This window comes from Larus michahellis, chromosome 5, assembly GCF_964199755.1.
Source record: "Larus michahellis chromosome 5, bLarMic1.1, whole genome shotgun sequence".
NCBI lineage: Eukaryota > Metazoa > Chordata > Aves > Charadriiformes > Laridae > Larus > Larus michahellis.
Genome location: NC_133900.1, coordinates 14,226,505 through 14,248,115, shown reverse-complemented (window position 1 = coordinate 14,248,115; position 21,611 = coordinate 14,226,505). Strand labels below are relative to the sequence as shown.

General features: G+C 38.7%; 1 protein-coding gene across 3 annotated transcripts in view; it reads right to left on the bottom strand.

The window, feature by feature from the left end:
• SLC10A7 (solute carrier family 10 member 7) overlaps positions 1–21,611 on the bottom strand; it is a 151,209-nt gene that overhangs the window by 25,254 nt on the left and 104,344 nt on the right. For all 3 annotated transcript variants that reach the window (XM_074588848.1, XM_074588849.1, XM_074588850.1), the window contains 2 exons: positions 13,187–13,270; positions 2,225–2,390 (listed from right to left, as the gene is read on the bottom strand). In XM_074588848.1, coding sequence (XP_074444949.1) covers positions 2,225–2,390; positions 13,187–13,270 — 250 coding nt within the window. The remainder of the gene's footprint in view (positions 1–2,224; positions 2,391–13,186; positions 13,271–21,611) is intronic.

Below are 21,611 nucleotides of genomic sequence, written 5' to 3'. Positions count from 1 at the left end.
TGGGACTGCAGAAAGCGAGCGTCATGTCGGAGCACAGGAACTCCCCACAGAGCTGGAGGAGAAACTCTGCCACCTGCACAGACCTTTCCTGGGGGGTTGTGGGCTACGCGGGGAAGGGCTTGTACTTGCAGCAGAATCTGGGGTGGGTCCTCTCCCTTTGCCTTGCAAAACTCGTGAACGCAGTAAGGCTCATGTGTCCCATACGGTAGTGCAAGCCAAGGCAATACATTTGATTTTGACCCCAGTTTGCAACTGGGCAAGATGGCAGGGATATTAGCTATTAGCAGTGACATTTTCCATTCTCTTACATACACTTCCTAGGATGTATAAATGTCACCTCAGCATGCAATTAATTCTTCCTTCATGAACTCAGGAAGCAATCCATTGTTCCTGAATTACAATTTTTCTGCAACTAAGTACATCAATTTAATATGCACAGAAAAGAAACCCCTTAATACATATAATTCCATAAAGCAATAAGCATGTGTTACTACCAATTATGCTTTGTGCATATTTTGCTGTAGCTAGAATATTAACAAAAAAATTACATAAAAACATTAATGAGCAGAATAATAAATGCAGTTTCATCTCAAACTCCTTGTGCCGATTTCACATCCTGGTATAACACAACACACACATCCAGCCAACACCTCCAATGGCAGAACACAAACTTTTTCTAGAATACAATGTGCGTATCCATCTCCACAACTTCCTTGTTTTTTGGTTTTATAAATATTTTAGAAGAAACCAAATGTCTAATATGTTCCAAGCAGTTTCAATGCTCATGTTAATATTCTCAGTAAGAATCTCTGATTATGCACACTGGCAATAAAAATGTATATATAATGATTTTTAGTGTATTGCACTGCAAGTGGTATCTATAATTACACATGGCACAAATGCAGAGTTGTCTTGCAGAGAAATAAAAGAAAGGACAAGAATGGCAATGGAAGCAACCACTTTACGCCAACCGTTCAAGGAAGAATATGCCTTTTTAACTAAAAAAGAAGTTTTTTTCAAAGTAGTAGTCAGCACAGTAACATAAAATTACTTAATTCTGCGTTTTTCCACATGTTAAGTCAGAGTTGAAAATTTCCACGTCCCTCTCTTTTGCTGACAACTCTGCAGTGATTTAGGGTCGTCTGGGATGTGGTCCTTCTCAGGTGCCAATGCAAACAATTATTTCCTCCACTTTGGAAAAGAGCTCCTTAGCACGGCTTCCTCCTTCTTCTCTTTCAGAATAAAGTATTTATCCGGTACCATTTAGAACTCCATGTAAAATTTTAAATGCATATAGTGTTTCATAATCCAAAAAACTGCCTCAATTAGGATAGAATAAGAACTGGGCAGGGGCAAATTTCCTACTGACTTTAGTGGAGGTTGGATTTATAGAAGATACATTATTTTTATTAGACAGAAACGTGTACACACACACACTTCAAGGTAGGTGATGCATTGATTTCTTGAAATCTAACAGTTTCAGAGTGTATGAGACGTGATTTATACTGTAGTTATCTCTCCCCCAAGCAAATTGAAACTCCTGTCTCTGGACAGTCTGAAGCAAGACGGGAATTCCCTACTGGGAGAGGAGACAGTGGCTGCATACCAGTGCCTTTCCCTGGGAGGCAGTGATCTGCAAGTGTATTTTTAACTGATGGCAAGGATACCAGCAGTCTATTCTCATGTGTAAGTTATTTAAGGCTGAATGACTAGAGTGCTTCTAAAACAAACTCCGCAAAGAAACGTGTTCATCCACAGAAATATATCAACACATGTGAACTCCCAACTAGTTTCTAGGTTTATAATATGGTAAGGAAGAGCTATTTAAAAGTTATAGGAGTGCTTTTGAGTAATAGCTCAAAGACAAATCTTTCCTTTCTGTTTGGAATGCAACATCTGTGCATTTATGGTTGTTTAATAACACAGAAGCCAAACCAGAATGGTTGTAAACACTTGAAAAGTAGTATCATGCTCCTTTAGAAAGGAAGGACCACTGCGCAACCTCAGGCACCCTAACCAGCAGGTTCATCCCTCTCTAAATGCGTACTCAATCTCCTAAAAGCATCCAGCCCCCAAGAAGTCTGGTAACCTGGTTTACTAGACGCATTAAAAGCACAAGCTCTAGCCCTGTGCCAGTATCCCTGCAGCTCCACCCTTTCCAGTACATATAGCTCATTACACACCCGAAACCCAGATAAAAGAGATGCTTTAAGGCTGAACTTACTTATGAACACTATTACGATCAAGCTAAATTTATCAAGGTCAATGTTTGGATTGGCGAAAGTATCACAGAATGTTGTGTAGATGATCATCAGGAGCACGCAGCTGCTGATAGTGCCAAATGGAGGCTTCTTCCTTTCCAGCCAGTCCTTGATGTATCTTCGGACAATCTGAAACACAGAAACCAACAGGTTGCCTCTTTTCAAAGGTGCAGGGAGCCAAGTCGGGCATCACAAAGTGAATCTGACAGCGGAAAGACACAAAGAGAAGAGAGTAATTTGGATGACGGCCACAGTGGATTTCAAAGCTTCCCTGCCACACAACTCTTCTTCTGGGGAATTTAACATTTGTAGTGCAACTTCCACTGGGCGTCCATAATGAGAGTATATTTTCAAGTACATTCAAATCCATCCTTAATCATGCCAAATGTTCTTTGCTAGCTGTCACTGAGACATGCCCATTAAGCCTCCCCAAAGTTTATCTCCTCTGCTGATACTAATGGATGTATGTAATTATCACAGTCCCCTTTGCATCAACAGACAATTCCAAGTGCAACTTTGGGAATCTTAAAAATCTGACATCTTCAGGAATTTCATGACGGTAGATAATCGAAAGTGATCCATGGAACATTTTAATATTTAAATAGCTAGCGATGCACCAGAAGTTTTTAATTAAATTATAACTCAAGCTTGAAAAGCAAAAGTGCATGTGTTGTGGGAGTTTAAATAATTCAAACTCTGAATATCTAGAGTTTTTGTAAATCCAAAGACAAACGCCATTTGCACGCTTTTAGAATACCAGAATTAACACATGAAAACAAGCAAACCTACTGTACTTAGCGGAACTTTTGCACTTTCAGGAAACAAAATCTGAAGTTGTTTTTCAAGAATTTTTTTAGAAACAACCATAAATTTTAAAGTAACTTCAACTTTCAAATTATGCCACATACTACAGGACTAAGCCTCAGCAGATACGATGCATCTATTTCAGCCCTGCCTGGGGAGTCACTTTAGTTTTTCTCTTTACTTTATATGGTTTGAAAAAACTTTTTGAAGCTTTTATCATACAGCTGCGACTTGTGTTAATTTTTCAGCAATCACATTATCTTGCCTAATTTCTCCCGAGACCTCCCAGTGTTCTCTGTTACCGTGCTCTTTCAGAAATAATAGCACGAGATCCAGAAACACTTCTACCAGAGGGCTCTAAAGGTGTCTCGTTACCTTCCCATAGCAGTACCATTAATAAACATCACTGCTATCGGTTTAATAATACAGAACATTTTACGGATACTCAAGATTAATATCAAAGCAGCATCCCCAATGCTACCACAGGACCTTTTCACACACTAACTGCCAAAGCTGTGGGATTGACCTTACAGCTATGAGTTTTCCTCACCGCCTTCCCAGCTTGTTTGCACGTCTCTCAACAGGGAAGTCCTGGGAGCAGCTATCCCAGTGACCGCAACAAACAGACTTCATTGACCACATGGCAGGGCACATACTAAAAATTTGGCACATGGGGTTCACGCAAAGCTAAGCAGGCTGAAGACCAGCACTTACCTCCCAGCACTTCTGTGCTTCCCGCTGATGAAAAATAACAGATTTACAAGAAACCACGCAAGGGAATGCGCAGCACCCCAGCAAAAACACTCAACTTGCCAGATGTTAAATAGAGAACATCACTCAGAATATATGGCTGAGCTCCTGAAAGAGCATGCAATGAAGCTCCTTCAGCCACCTCCTCACATGCCACCGGGTAGGAATAAACCACTACGTTGATGAAAGAGAGGCAAGAAAGCTGAGTGAAGACATTTAGTACGCAGTGTGAAAGACATCACATGTGAAGACCAGATTAGTCTAACCTGAGCAGATTTGGGACTCTAATTATCAGAAGCAAAAAGCAGAGTTCTTCACCTCTAAAGTGAGTGTTTTCTAAGGAAGTTCAAAAAAAAATCCTATTATCCTATAAATCAAGGTCACATTAGGGAAAAACAAAAGCTACTTAGGACCACCTATTTATTTACGGTCCTTCTATAATATTTATACTGAAAGTAACAAGATGTTGAAAAGTGATGGTTAACTATGCGACGGTACAACTTATACTGGATGTATTTATTACAAGAACTATAACCTCGTGTCTGTACAAGGTATAATTATAACTTGCATGACAATAATAACAATTTAACATGGATTGGCATGTAAGAGAAAAAAAAACATTTTAAAAACGAAACTGCAAGCAGTATTTCTCAAAAATCTTCAATTGACTGATGTCTTTTTAAAATATCTACCTCTATCTCATCTGGAATTACTGTGACTCGACAACCGTAAATACCAGTATGGCTTCCTACTGCTCATTGTGTTTAAAAAAAAATAATTACATAGTCGGACCCTGAAGAACTAAATTGTGGCTTCAGGAAATCATCTAATCAACCCAGTGTCATGCTAATCGTATACGGTAAAAACACAGACGGAATACATCCTCGCTAACGCAGAATCCCATACAATTTGATCTTCTCACAAGGTTCAAGAAGGTCTGTAATTTCAGAGGTTGATTCAGCCTATGATCATTGATTCAAGACAATCTAAATTCTTGTACAACTTAAGAGCGGAGAAATATAACCCTAGAGGTATCTGTAAAAACTCAACTAGACTTTTCACAGGGAAGCTCACATCAGTTGATTCATTTTGACTGAAAAACAATCCATTTGTTACTTATTCATGCCCTGCAGAGTTGTTTCAGGACAAGAATGCTTTGAAAGCCTTTTGATTCTTAACCCAATTCTATAACTTTTCAGGGTTAACACAGAACTTAAAATACAAAAAGTGAAGATTTGTAGTGAAATAACGATAGATCCCACAAATACAATAAAGACAACACAGAGTAAAGTACAGAGGCAGGCAGCCAGCGAACCTTGTTGTTCTGTGGTGCCGTCACTCTCTGACAGGAAGCCTAATAGAGGTCGAAAAGCCATGAGCAACGCAGATTGAAATGATTAAATACAGAATCTCATAGGTAATTCAGAGCCTGGACAGAGATATTAGGCTTCATTTGTCTGCAAACACAGCAAAAGCTAACACAATCATTTTTGCACGTTATGGCCTGTACGAAGGATGCCAGACTCGTGCACCATACTGGTGTGTCGCCTCTCCGTTGAAATGACAAAGTTCAGTATTTTGAAGTACATACCAGTACAATGGGGGACAAGGGAGAGACAAGCACTGGAAAAATAAGCATTTGAGAAAACATATGAACTGATACTCCTGTGAAAAAAATTAACTTACAGCCTGGGGTAGAAACGTGAACGACTGACATCCAAAATAGATGCATCAGACTGGCAAACTGATGGAAAAGAGCAAAAAGGGGAGTACTCTTCAGATGCAATAATTCCACAGTTCCTAATGAAAGGGAATGCCTCACATAAAAAAAAAAAAGCAGTTAAAAACAATATCCCTGGTGTGGGGGGAGGCAGAGATGTTGGAAGAATAACCATTATGTCAAACAAAAAAGCATTTAAAACCATACTTTAGAGGGGAAAATGCTGCAGGATGCTCCCATATCGCAGGGAATGCATGCACAGTTTTTTAAGGTACAACCTTGCAGCCCATATCCCTGCTGAGACTCCTGCAGAATTACTTCTGCAAGGAGGGCTTTGGGGACTCTGGTCCTGTGGCAGTGATCACACGAAGCACAATAAGCTGCAAAGATTTTTGTGCAGATTTAAATGCCGGTCTCAAAGAACAGGGAATTCACGATGGCTGACCCAGAGGTTGCACGTGAAAGAACAGTGCATGGCGAATCCTTTCCTCAAACTGTGGTTTAGTGGAGAGAAGAGAGGAAGAGAAGCAAAACTTTGTAGTAGGTGATATTTTATAAATAGCCTGCATGATGAAAGATGCTGATAAACTCACAGAAAAGTTAGATGATAAAGGAACATAAACAAAAGGTTTTTGGAAAGGCATCAGCTCAAATTTGCTTCAAAACGCAGTTCTAGGCTCAAACTTTCCTCTCGCCCAGGATTTAATTTTTAACAACAAAGGAATGTAATTACACATGAATTAACAGTTGTGTCCCCATTTCAATTGAGTTCTTCTAGCAGTATTTTTCCTCCAGACTGCTCCGTATCCTGCCATAACCTCCTTGTCTCAACACCAGCCTCCCCAAGCAAATGGGCTAATTCCTCAGGTGCTTAATTCACTTAACATTCTCTGTACAAAGAAACATAATCTGCTGTTCCAGGAAAGCAGGTAAATAATGCCCATCTATCATAAGATCATACACAAAAATAAGGTATATTATAGAAAAAAAATTCACTTATCTAATTGTACCTTTGTAACAGTCACACTGTATACCCAGAGAAATTTGTCAGTGAAATACAACGAGAATGTTTCCACCTGCCTGCTCAAGTGCTGGACATACAAGATAAAAAATGCAATCAACAATGTAATTCATTAATGCTCATTATTAATTGAACTAAATAGGGCAAGAAGCTCCCCCCGTGTACATGGAATGGAATAATTTCTGACATTTGTAATACAGTACATCTTTTAAAAAATATCTAGAACTTCAATTTATTTTTTTTTAAACCCATGAAATGCAAAAAACAGGAGAAATGCTTATGAAGTCCCTTTTGCTGTTTCCATTATGTACACAAGAGTATCTCTTGCTATTTACATCCTTACACAAAATAGATTTTTCCTTATTCTATCAACTCTTCTGGACTGATTTAATGTTTAACAGAATTTACAGTGTTTTTATTACGTTTCTGCTCCTCTTGCTTTTTATCTATTGGTATGTACTTCTAAATGCCTGGGAAAACCACCTGGGGCTTTAACGTTTCAACAAAGAAACACAGAACACTTTTTCCTTGTGTTGAAACACACAAGGAAACAAGCTGAAACTATGCTGGATTGTCACTATACTTAAATGCAGTAGTTACCTTATTTACTTTGTCTTTTAAGGTAAGATTCCTAACTCATTCTTAGCTAATATTATTACTACTTAGAGCAATAGACCTTTGCAACGAACTCCGCAACGCAAAATCGTGTTTTGAAAAGCTTTGAGTCAGGCTAGATATTTGCAACAGTTCCACAACTTCTCAATATCTCTTCTTATATAGGGATTGCAAACCACGAAAGAAACTGCATGGAATATTGGGAACTACTGCAGTGAAGCTTGGAAGACATGAAAGGAGGGAAAATTGGGGGGAAAAAAAGTGAACTGGGCTGACAGCGACTGTGAAAACCAGTAGAAAGAATCAAATGCTGGTATGGTAGGGAGACTATGTGGGTTGTAGAAATGACATATCTAAGGCGGAACATCCTTCACAGATTTCTATAGCACAGCCACCCTCCATACATCCAGGGTCTGCACTGCAGTTCAAAGGCACAGACCCTTTCCCAAAGCAGGGCTCATATCACTTCGGCCAGACCCTGTTCAGATGATTTTGTAGGGACTGTACCTGTGTGAAGGCATGCATTCTCCTGTTGCTATGTACTGCTGTTAAGTCTCAAACTTTGTATTGGTTCACCCACCTTTCTATACCTTCCAGGACATCAACAAATGTCAAATCTATCCTTATTTTACAGAGCGTGCAACCTAATATTTCTTTTCTGAAGATGTGATGGAAAAAAACCCACATTTTTGCAATCTTACAAGCATCTTGTTTTCTTTCCTCATCTTACCAAGCTCCCCTAAAATCTATCTTACTCCATTATGTCTGTCAGTTTACTCCCAAGAGATAGCTCCTGACACATATACACCTTCAAAGCAAGTTTTATAAAACCCACGTGAGGCCACCTTCAAAATTAACTTTCATATTTTGGGGTAATTTACAAGTGTTGCTTTTAAACCTTACAAACAGGTGCAACATGGCAAAAATGTAAAGGGAACCTGTAGCAGAGGCACATGTTTTCTTCATATTTTTTATTTCTGCGGAGACTAGGTTCTGTTCCCTGTTTGAGTCAAGCGTCAGAAGGGAGCGAACTGTGGTCTGAAGGCTGTTTATCTGCCATCTCGGTTTTCTGCAACAAGCTTCCAGAAGCACTCATCACCCAGGGTACCACTCCTCCTCCCTGCAGCTCCCCTGGACTTTGAAGAGAAAGTAGGGCTACTTCCATGTGGATTTAAGTTACAAGAACAAAAGGATTTGACACTGTTCCCCTTTTATAACAGTTTCTTTAACTATTGTTTCCCCCACCCACCCGCTATAAACAAACATTAGGTTTAGGTAAATAGTACCTTCTATTCGCTGGCAGCTGCCACCTACTTTTCCCTTTCAATTTCTTATTCTTTAAAAATAAATACGTTGGTAAGCTTTTCAGTTTCAATTTCACTAACAACTTGTATTGCAACATAGCACCCTTTTAGAGTTGTGTTTATAAGCACACCTCCCAAACGCTGATAGGGTTCCTCAGGAACATTTTGGGCAACGATGCAGAAGGGACTTAAAATCCTTTACTTGTAGGACATCAAGATTTTTTTTGTGTGTGTGACTAGATTCAGCGAGGATCTCTGTGCAACTGCCTTCATTTTATAGATTTGGGAAGAAGAACTACTTAGAATCATAACATTAATTTTAGCTTTAGTTAAGGTCTGTTTAATGTGAAGTGCCCACTTTACGCTGGCAGACAAATTACCAATGGGGCAACTAGAGAATGCATGAATGATAATGTACAGACAAGCTTTTTATTATTTATTCATAGAAAACAGCGGGTTTTGGTGTGCTGCTTTGAAAAATGTTCAAACTAGTAGAATATAATGAAAGCACAGTGAAAATTCTATTTCATTAACATTTAATCATAAATCGCTCTTTAATATAAAACATAAAATAAAAGTCTGTCATAAGCACTTAGGTGTAGAGAATGGAGAAAGTCTGCAAAAAGAGGAAAGGAAATATTGCAGTGGTTTTCACTGTTCCTGTTATCTGTCACTTCAGAAGAAAAAAAATAAGCAAAGAAACAACAGTCTTCAGCCAAATCCCACAATTGGTCATGAAGAAACTGCTTAGACATTTCTCGAAACCTTGTATTTTGCTGGCTAAAAGTATTACGAACATCTATAGACAAGGAAACAATTATTTTAGCAAAATCACAACAGCTCAGGAGCAGCAATCTTCATCAGAACTCCACTATCCAGGAAAAAAAAAAATAATCAGAATGTCAAACTGCCAGAACAAATTCAAAAATCTTTTCCATGAAATATCTATTACCATGTTTATCATATAACAAGTATTCTCAAATTCCCCTTAGAGGTATACGAGAATGGTACGCAAATAACAAGCTCTTATGCACTACAGATCTTCAAGGATTACAGAACATTAGATCTTTATAAAATACTATGGATTATGTCTCTTTTCAAGACCTCTTGTACGAGAGGTCTTATCCTTTACTCTATAAATACAAATGCAGTAGTATACTATCAATACTGATTTGAGTTAACATCATACCATCAACTAGCAAAATCACATCTGTAGACACAGAGGACGCAGGCCACAATGCTTTTTTAGGTTTAGACAACCTGGATATCTCTGACAAAGAACAGAGCAATTCTTCTTATTGAAGGCCATGTATCAGTAACTAAATTACAGCTATCTGTAAGAATCTGTGCCTTTCTGATAACATATCATCCTCCTCCTCCTTTAACAGTCCTTTCTTTACCTAACAAATGGCAGCCACCACCTAAGTAGAGCCTGTACCTGCAGCCCCTTACACATTTCATTGTCAGTGGCTAGAAAAGAGTGTTTGACTCCTGTCAACAGCAGTCTTGCCACACTGAAAAAATTGTTCGAGAAACAGTACAAAATAAGCATCAATTACACTATTGTGACTTCTTTCTCCCAGCCATCATTAAAAATTCTGACAAGTCAGCCAAGCAACCAAAACTCTTGATGCATTTTGCCATAAAGCAAACAAAAAACCCCAAACAAAACAAATCTAAAAGCACCTTCTCATCTCCTTTGCTTATATCCCAGGGGCTGCTCAAACAGCCAGCTCTGCAGCCTGCTCAGGAAATGAGCGTTTAGGCAACACAGGTTTTCCCAGAGGCGAGATTTTTTTAAAGGAAAATAAAGCCCTTGGAGAATGCTTCCTTTAAGCAGCTTTCTCTGTTTTACACTGATGTGGATCGAGTGTAAAGCCTCTGTTGATCACAGCTGAGTTAGGAAGGCTGAAGAGCAGCAATCCTCCAAGCAGGCAGGTTCCAAGCTCGTTTTTTTTTTCCCCAATCAAGCCCTTTGCTACCAGGTAACCTTACCAGGCATCCTTCCATTGACTTTTCTGCTGAACAGTATGACTGCGCATGGTAAGGAATTGACACTGCGGGTGTGAAATGATAAATTAGAAGTAATTGCTGAAACTGTCATTCATGAATTGTGGGCTATTATCTCCTAACGCATCTGGAATCCCAGAGTGAGCAACTTGCGATTCACAAAGCAGCGCTATGTTGCTCTGCTGCATGTTGTGCAACAGTTCAGTAATGAGTGAGCTGTGGTCTACGAACTAAATACAATACTTCCCACCTAGTTGGGAACAGATCCGTGCCACCTCCGGACAAAGGGCAAGCAGACCCATCGCTGTATCTTTTGGTGTCAGTCCTTTTCTTGCTTCTTGTTTTTCCCCGATTACTGCACATTATTTTTTTGGATATCCACCTTCAAAACTGGCTTCTATTCCTATCTGGGCAGGTTGGTTTACCTTTGTACAGTTCTACCTAATCAAGACAATCAATGTCAGCTACCTTGACGTTTTTGATCTGTAGCTACCCTTAGCATTTCCTCTTTTCCACATCCTTTGAACAGATATAACCAAGTGCAATAACCTCAGAAACAAAGTCTTTATGCTTAGAGGAATTTGAGCTATTTCTGTTGATCATTCATTTCCAGAAACTGTTTCAAACACTTTTAAAGGAGAATCATCCTATTTCTTGTTGAAGTGTATTTATAAAAAACAAACTCTTAAATAAAATTGTGACTGAGTTACACAGGCTTTAAGATTCTCTTGTATTTTTCCTTCAATCTTTATCTGAACTCCAAAATCACATCTGTTCTCAGTTAAGTCTCATCACAATTCTGATTTTGAACTTCTGATCATTCAGAGCATTTATTTCATATGTTTACTGCTCAGTTCATGTTACTTAGCCTTACTATTTGGTGCAGCCAAAAAAAGAACCCCAACTCCACCAGTTAGCTCACATAGCAATTTCTTGTAACATCTTTCCAAAGTAGGCACCACTATACACATAGACAAAAGTCCTCTTGAAATTTTGCAATCACTTTGTCTAGCAATCTACTATCATATTCAGGCTTATTACACTGCAGTACAGATTGCTGATACTCCATCACTATAGGTTACATTATTGCTAGATCTGCTGTCATGCTATTTGTTTCCTAGAAATTTCCAGCTAAAGCTTCCAAATAATAGCTTCCAGTTTTTGGACTTTTCAGGATCAGAGGATTCAAGTACTTTTTGCTTGTCCACTTTTGGTGGAGACTTAATTTAATTTTGATGAGATAAGAATATGATACACAGGTAGGTTCATCAGCAACACTTTGCAGTCCTAATTAATAAGGATGTTCTTAATCATTTAACTCAAAGAACATGAGCAATTCAATAGCCTTCAGGGACACAGAGGTTATATGCATTTTCCACATGGTATAGTTACACCCAGGTTATGCAGGTACTGATGCTGGTGGCTACTGTCATGCTTATCATGTTCATCTTCTTATTAGACTTTAATGGGTTTTTTTGACCATATAAGAAACAAACTTCACTAGGACTTCAGTAAGTTACAGCACATGCCAATTTTGAAATGTGAAATCACAGTTTGATACGAGACTGACTGACTGTTCTACATAGCACAGACAATGACAGATATTCTTAACCTTCTCCAGGGTGCTCCTTTATAGATTCCACTTCCATTTGCCTACATTTTAATCACCTTTCCATTTCAAAGTCTGCTTTAGGCTGACAGAATTCAGAAGGTTCCAGCTGAACCCAGAATTAAACTGGATGCTAGAATCTGCAACAGAAAATCCCTTGGGAATGAACTGCAAATCCCTGATGTTCCCTTTGTGCGTTCTGAATGCCTGAGAACAACAAATACTTACAAGTATGTAAGAATTAGGCTTCAGGTGTTTTGGTGTCCAAGAATAGTGGACACTTCTGACAACTTTTGGTCTCAATATAGCAAATTCCCACCGTGACATGGGAGAAAAAAATAATTAAAATTTGTGAAAAAAACAGATACTAGAGACAAATGTCACAGAAAATCTTCTATTGCACTTACTATACTTATGTTCAGTGAAAAATTTCAATCATATGCCATGAAAAATAAGGCCTTGCGTTTCCATATGAACAATGAGTATAAAATGAAATATCGAACAGCTGCTCATTCCGTGAATACCCTCCATCCAGTGTAACAAATGACAGAGGAGTCACGCAGAAAGAAGTTTACAATTGTGCAATTAAAACTCTTACTGTAAAGCACATGCAAAATGGCTCGAGCAGCCTTAATTTTATTATTTCTTAACTTCGGACTGCTTAGCCCTTATATGTTTTTTAATGTAGAGAATTTTTTATTCCTGTAATTAGTAGTAGATACTACACAGGGAGAACTTCCTTCATCACCCAGGCAAAGGGCAAGTGACAAAAGCACTACATTGTATTCTCAAAGCTCATTTGTATGGGGCTGGAATTTCTCACAGTCTGGGCTGCCATTTTTCCCACTTTATGTTCACAAACTCCCTTCTCGATATGCAGTAGCGTATGTTTGTGGTAGTGAGGGACAGATGCTCAATCTCAACAAAGATCAATGTGGCTCCAGGGAGCACTGTAGCATCTTTTCTCTGATATTAGACTTCACTATCCCGAGGCTGTTCCTATGTGGCAGCTTACCAGGTTGCCAGTCTGTCTTTAAGATAGCTCTCTTTATCTTATTTTTTTAAATAAGAATGTATATTTAAAAGACATACCTGTCCAATAATAAGGGGGACTACAACAGTCATAAACAGCTGCGAGAATATAGATGTAAAAGGCACAGAGGAGGATGATCCAAGCTGCAAAATAAAAATATACCATTAACATCGCACTTTTTCTTCGTATCCACGAATTTCATACATAGAATATCACATATTAATATACATTTTTATTTCATGCATAAAAACTTGGAAGTCTGTGCACAAGTGCACACATGTTTAATTGTTAAGTCACAATAAAGCATTTGGTATTCCACAATAAGAAAACCAAAACAATCTCTGGTTGATTATTTTATAAGCCAAGGTAATAGTTCCATCAATATTCATTTAATTGAAACCCTGCTACACATATATGCAAAGTAAATATATAAGCGTTTGTAGGATTATAGTCTAAAAAGACAGGGAGTGAATCTTCCTAACTAAGCACTCAGCTCAACTGACCTTACCATTTGTATAAATATCAAGCAACAAAAACTGGTGTAGTTATTTCAAATAAATAAATAAATAGTAATAATAATAAAGTGAAGACATTCACATGTTTAATTTCAATGACGTTAAAGAAGAGATCTATTGAAACTATGTAACTATTCTTTCATTAAGACAAATAAACAGTGACAGGCTTAGTCTTCACGTAGGTGATCTCTTAATTACAACTGTAAATGCTAAAAGTATATTTTTTAAGATGCAGGTAGAAAAGGTGAAGCAAACAGCCAGTGGGATTTTTGCAACTTACTTCAGAATGCTTAGGAAAATATTCACTATTTTTTATGTTCTGATTGGATTTGTTTTATGCTAGGTCACTGAGAAGTTTCATTTGATATAATTTAACACATCTTTAACAGCAATAGAATATGCATTAAGAAATATATAGTAAGAAGACTGAAATAGCATTGGCAGAGCTTCCACAGACAACCGTTTGTTTCATGATGAGGGTAAATGCCATAACGCCGAGGATTTCACAGATCCACATTATTTTATATTTTACACTTCACTTTAAAGATCCTCAGAACTATGACAGAATTCAGAATCTTTTCAGCTCCATCTAAACGATGCTGTTTTCCTAAAACATTCTCACATACGTCATTTTCATAAGTTACACTCAGATTGCATCATACTTTTGACACTTATTTTCCTTTCAAAGCTACCTGCAGGCATGATAGACAAGGTGATCATACAATCTCGTGACTTCCTATAACTCTGCCTAGACAAATCAACACAAGGTCATAAAAGTGAGTTTGGCATAAAAACAGATTCTTCAAGAAATTCAAAGAACAAAAAAAAAAATCAGAAATTTTACAAAAAATCAGAAAGTATTTTACTTTTTTCAGAAAGGTACAACTGCAACCTTTGCCTATAGAAAATAATCTGATGAGAAAACGCCAATTATACCACTTTTGCAATGGATTACATGTGTATGCACTGCTTTTTGTAAACGCCATTTGTATGTGCAATGCTTGGCAAAACGGTGTAGACGTCAGCGGGGCTGTCTGTATGCGAGCTGAGCTTTCGGTGCACACAGGTGGCATCAGAACGGGAAAACAGCATGAAATGGAATTAACTTCTGACACTAGGAAATCATGGGACTTGCAGTGTTACTTGGCCAGCTTAGAGTTTAAGAGAGCGGAACCAGACCAAATCTACTCATTTTTTTAAACATAATCCACTATTTGCTTTCATATGACCCTTTCTGAATATACTCTAGGTAGAGAACCTTGGGCAAAATGTACGGGATATGGCCGTTTCCCATGCGTTACTTTAACTGGCAACATCAGGTAAGACTCAGTTTGGCCACTTAATAAATTACAGCATCTCATCCCCATCACCTCCGATTTTAACAATGTGGGCAAGGAGATGGTTGGAGGGGACCTGAAGATGGTGTCATCACTGAGACTTTTGGTCTGCAAAGTAGGGTGCAAGTGAGAGCACCAAGATTAAGACGCCTAAATTTCCCATGGAGGCAAGAGGGAGAAGTAAGGGCTCGCAGGGGAAGATTCAGATCACCCACATGAGTACATGAAGTCAGGCAGCACAGCTACTCCATTCCCAAGGGACGCAGGACTCTCCGCATGATTCCTTGCAGAAAGTGGAGCAGAAAACTCCATCATACCACTCATGATCTCCTTGTTGTTTTAATTCTTGTAAGGAGCTTCTGAAATTTTAAAAGGTTCATAGTTTTTCAAACTGTATTTGGACTTTTTTTTTTTTTTTTTTTTTTGCTATGTGCTGAGGAGCTAAAAGCATTACTTACTGTGTATTCAAGGAAGCTTTTTCAAGTGAAAGTGAAGATTTTTAAACTTTAAAATCTGCCTGGGTCACAAAGGAGTGAATTTAACCAAGCAGTCCACACGCCAGGACCCTCTGCATAGCTTCACAAAACTGTGACACTTTGGCAGTGGCTCTTGTGCATTTTTATAAAAACTTTGATTAGACTTCTCTCACTAAATGTTTATGCTCAGTGGATGCATAATCAGTTTCTAAGTCAGGAATGAAAAACTGTTCAACAATACAAATGCTGAAAAAGGCAGACATTCAAACAGCAATCGTCTTGCCAGTTTTTGTAAATATTACTTCAAGAGTAGTGTCTTCAGGCTGTTGTGGATTCTGAAGCACTTGGTACAAAATAAGGGGGGTTTTAGTTTCTGTTTTGTTTGTTTGGTTTTTTACTTAATTAGAAACTGAATTACAGGTATTGTGCTGGGATGCTAAACCAATTTACCTATGAAAAGTAAAATGATTCTATTCAAAGAAACAATTTTCCTGATCAGGATATTAGGGTATGGTTTCTCACCTTGTCAACTTCACCCCACTCATTTAGGCTAATTTCACTGCCATCTGGACCACAAAAAGGCAGACATTTCAGGTAACCATCTCACCCTGACTACATTTTAAATGAAACAGAAATCCACATATCAGTCCAAAATGTCAAAATGAACACATAAATTATTCATTAAGCCTCCTTTTGCCCACAGGAAGTGAGTCCTTCTACTACATCTGATTTGTAAGGGGAAAATCACCTCTCCTTCTTGTAGAAAAAGTCAAGTTTTTCTGCTTCTAATATGACTCCTCTCCTGCATAATCCTATGGCCACACTATTTTTTGATCCTGTTTCAGTTGTATAGTTGAGAATCATATTCTTCTGCCAGTCTCCAGCACCTTCCTTAACTTTTTACAGAACAGCGTGGACCTAGCGGGTTTTTTTGGGGTCGTTATGAGGTCCTAACACTCTGCTATATCACACTTGGGCACAGAGCTTTGGAGCAGCGTGTTTGCTAGGCTCTGCCCCCGCTTCATGCACTGCTATGGTATTAAGACTTCCCTGTCCCACCTACAGTACTTCTTCAGACAGACTTCTGAACTTTGTTTCCCTTCCACGTATTATGACAATTTCAGTGGACTGTTTTTTATCAGATCCTGTCTGTTAGACAACATCTATAAACTCTTGCATTACCTTAATCTTAAATCTATTTCCAGAGAAAGACACAGAAGATAAGATAAAGGCTGAAGAAAAGCGAAGGCAGGAACTTCTCAACCACACAGAAGAAAAAGCCTTTTTAACTCAGACTCTGGACGTACAGTGGCTAACCACGAGGAATCAAAAATGCTAAAGGACCCACAGCTAATGGATGCATAACTTGACCAGGACTGTCTCAACATTTGTTGCATGCAGACTCATCAGGCTCACAAACATAAGTGTCTCATGGACTCTCAGACATTGCCTGGGTTCTAGATTTGCTTGGAACTTGGATACGGTCATCACATCCATTTCGACAGAGAAGTGATAACTGAGGAACAGAGAATACAAAAAGCGTGACATAATGTTAATCAAACCTTCCTATACATTTACAAATGCAAATATTGTCTGAATGAATAAATATGATTTTGCTCAGGTTTTAGTTGGATCAAGCTAAGTTCTGGGCTCCACTTGCTGTCATGAAACAAAATTTTTTAGAAACACACCTAGATGATCTGCATTGCACCAAAATTAACATTGTGCTAAAATGTTTGATTATATTTGGCTGCCCTCCTTGTTATAATTATCTCCATGCCTAAAAATGAACCTTCCTTCACAGGCAAACGAACAGAGGCAGTATTGTAAGAACTGGTGTAAAAACATCATAGAATCAAACTGCTGATTTAAAGCTATAAAAAAAGAATCTTGCTGGAATCTCTTCTGAAAGATAAAATGCACCATTTAATGAAAAAGCTATCACAAATTTTCATGCCAGCATATTGTCTATGCTTACTTTAAAACACTTTTTAAACAAAAGTCTGATATTGTGAAGTGATCATTATGTGCTATTCTGGAAAGCAGCATTTCAGTTAAAGGTTTATCAATGAGCCAGGCCTGCTTGAATAGACTCACTATTCAAAAAAAGACCCTGAAAATTCTTGCTTGGGGAAAGGCACTTTTCTCTTAAATAATATGAGCGATTTCAGGACAACTCAGATGAGCATGAACTGCACCTTCTGCAAGTGTTTGCTGGATATGGCTGTAATGAAAGAGAATTAGAGGCAAATCTTTCCCAACAATTCTGTCACCACGCAGTACTTCAAACCTGACCTGCAGCATTCTTTCTAATTTAGTCCCAGACCTTTATTCTCAAGAGACCATCTGTTTTAAAAAACTCCTGGCAAATTATTCAGTGGGTTACTTTATGAGTTTGCGGTAGAAACATAGGCTTATCCTTAATTGATAGGATATATTTAACTGGTTGCGGTAAAAACAAAAAGCAAAAAACAAACAAACAAATTGTCTTGCATAAAAACAAGACAATTCCACTTCCCAGCCTAGACTGCCTCCACAAGCCAGATGCTCCATTCTCGTCTTTCTGGCTGACAGGGCAGGTATCACCATGGGTGTTCCCACATCTACAACTGCCACTGACTCTGAAGAAACACACCTCCTACCAGTCACACCAAATTATAATCCAGCGCCACATGTGCTGCACATATTGAGTCCACTTTGGAGGCAGCTGTCCTTTGGGGCCTTACTCTTCCAGTGTTCTCCTGCAATTAACATGTTTCCTCAGGTTGTGTTTTTGTGCTCTTCATACACCATCGGCCAGCTTCAGCCTCGACGTTTGTTGAGCACAGTCGAGGAAGTGAGGCAGGGGTGAAAACAGGGCAAAAGCGAGGGGGAAGGTCTCTGGCTGCTCTCTCGTGTGAGATATTTAATTTAAGCTTTTCATTTCTACCTTCAGGTCAGGCTACTTGTGATACCCGTCTTTTTAAATTTTGTCGTCAGTGCTGTATCGTCACTGCTTCTGGTTACTCTTATCCAGTCCAGATTCAGCTGCCTTAGAGGCCTGTCTAGACCACCCCATGCGCTGATCACTTTAGGTCCTGTTGTGGACGACGGCCCCATTACAGAAAGAACACAGAAGGCAATGCACTTTTCTAAAAGACGTGGATGGGAATAATAAAGTAATAAAGGACAATGAACAAGAGTGATGAGCTGAACTAAGTCCTCCCTTGCTTTGGACTCTTTCCGGAACCCTTATCCTGACCTAATCATTGCAGTATGCTATGTTACAGCAGAAAAGTATGCACTTCGCCCTCGGGTAACCCAAGTACTTGGGAAATGGAAATGCTTTGCAATGGGCAGTAACTGTAGGCAACGCTGAGGCTCTGGAAGCAGGAAACATCCATGCTACTCCACCGGAACAGCACTGACAGGCACCTACGAGTTCCACAGTGCCCGGCATTAGATTTCAGGTAGGAGGTTGAAAAAGATGAATTGTCACTCCTACATAACATTTCTCAGCAGTCTAAACAGAGCTGGCAGGTCACTACGATGTCCTTCCTACTCCACTGCTTTAAAGGCATTCACATGCAGAGTGTTTAGGTATCTCGGTAAGGAAGGCAGAGAAGCTGCGTAAAAGATGCCGGCTCCCAGCAACTAAGAGTCACTGGTACTGAAATTGTCCACTTCCAATGGGTGCTAACAGCGGGAGAGGGGAGGGAAGGGGAGGCGTATCACTGAGAAGGGAGCTTCTACAGTATGAGAAGAAAGAGGGTTTGTCATTCAAAAGCTCTATCAATAGGGGCCCTCTTATTCTCTCGCTGTTATTTGTATGCAGTTTATATAACAAAGCCATAAAAGGTGAATTTGAGAAAGGAATAAAACGTTTAAGCAAATACTTCATGGCAGTCATTGAAAAGTTCTGGTTAATCGTAAAAGGTTTGGATCAGATCACAGAATTTTGTCTTCCCAATGATTAAAGAGAAAGAGAACCGTGAGGTAAATAACCAGGTAGAATTAATGATGCACTTTAAATCTTCCACATGAATGAACTGATCTGCTAACAGCTAATGCACTATGCTGCTTCCCCCCCACTGTAATCAGCCTTTTGTCACATACTAGTGAAATCCATTAGCTGCAACTTCCTTATCAACTTCCAAGGCTTTCCAGCTACTAAAATATTTGCATATTTAACGATGCCTTTGACGGATATCAACTCTCATTTACTGAGTGCTTGAGAGGAAAAACAAGACATAGTGTGTAGAAATCCTGTTTAAAAAAATCTCTAATGACAGCTCCTTCTAATAAAAAGATTTATCTGAAATACACAGGGTTGGAGAAGACTTGGCAAAAATTCGAGAAGTATCAACAACTTCTAAAACAATGTTTTAATTTATAAGGATTGTGAATATAGGGGAAAACTTTTAACTTCAGTATTTCAATCAGGTTCTAGTTTCATTCATGTCCTTATTCACCAGTCATTTTATTTTCATTTTCTCTGTGATACTTGCACAGAATTTCCTTCACTTGTCTATTCCTATTTCGTGCAGCAGCGCTACTTTCTAGTACTTATGGCATCACCACTACGATGCCACCATAAAAATTCCTACTATAAAATTCAGAAATTTGAGAGGGTACCAAAAACGAAAACATCACTGAATAAATCAAGAAAAGGAGCAATCTAATAAAGCCTTGGGAAGATTCCATTTTGACACAAATGTCATGGTAATCATCTTTGGTAAAACAGCAAACATGGGAGCAATGCGTGACAGTTACATGGAGGTTTTTGCCAAGTGTAGTTTTAAAAATACACATGAATTTTGCATCGGCTCTTTAACATTCCTCGTTAACTGGTTTGCAGGCATGCTTCTGAAGAATGTAAAGTACATAAAAATGTAAAACACTTACTTATCTCTAACATTCCTTTGATGGCTTTCAATAAAAATACATAGATTCACACACCTTGACTTTTGTTACTTTGATAGCTACCCGGCTGTGCTTCCAACAACTGAAGAGACCGCATCCGTCAGGCACTGAGTCTCAACAGTAAGGGTAATACCAAGAAGGTGGCAGAGCTGCAATATTGTGCCATAAAAATGGCAGCATCACATTTGGCTCTAACAGGTGTGCAGACGACCCACTGCTTGTATTTTGCTACCAAATACAACCAATAAAATCATAAGCTTGTGCAGCTTGATAAAATTGCCAGTCCGCATGCTCAACTGACTTTAAGGACAAAGAAGGCAATTCTATCCCAGTGTGGCCAGAAAGGAACAGAGCTACCTTCACATGAGAAAGGTCACTCTGCATCATCCTCTTACATGGCAGTACAATATCTATGCTCACTCTGCTTCCAGGACAAATCCAAGAGACGTGACCTTGCTGAGGCACCAGGCCGGCCTCCATCCTGTGCAATACAAAGGCATATGAAAACCCACAATGAAAATAAACCTGCATTCATACCTATTCCTGTTTTTCATGACTAAAGTTACGATCTAAGGACATATAAGTGAGATGATACAGCTACAACTGTTGCAGAGTGCAGTGCTCCTGAACTTCTGTCTTTCAAACAAGACATCATAAAAATGAGCTGACATCTCAAGGTTATTAAAGAGATGACAGCACTATTATCCTCACAGTAAGACAACACCTTTTGTTTAACTGTCTTTTAGTAATGTAAGTGTGCCCCAAATACTTAAGAATTCAAATCATAAACTGTTATTACAAATCATAAGATGTTATTACAGTTACTAAAGGAAATAACTGAACTGAACATAGAGAACAAGTCATATGGTAAGTAAAGATGGACAGTCATACCCAAGTGACTAACTTCCTTGGGCATTACTTAACCTATTCGTAGTCATTATTTATGGATAGCAATATAGTTATTTCCAAAAGCAAAATTTCACCTACATTTCAATTTCTAGTTGGTGCATTTTTCTCCAAGTGCCTTTGAGAAAATAAAGCATATTTCTCTGCTTTAAAAAATTTCATAATCAATCAGTTACCTCGGGCTTCAGCTAAGTATATGACCTGACAAGAGGAAGACTGACAGTATCCTTCCCTGAATGCGTTGGTACATAGCCTCCTAATCATCATTAATGAAACATTGCAGAACGTTGCAAAGAAACGCGAACAGCATAACCCCGTGTTAACTTGAAACTGATGTATCTTACAGCA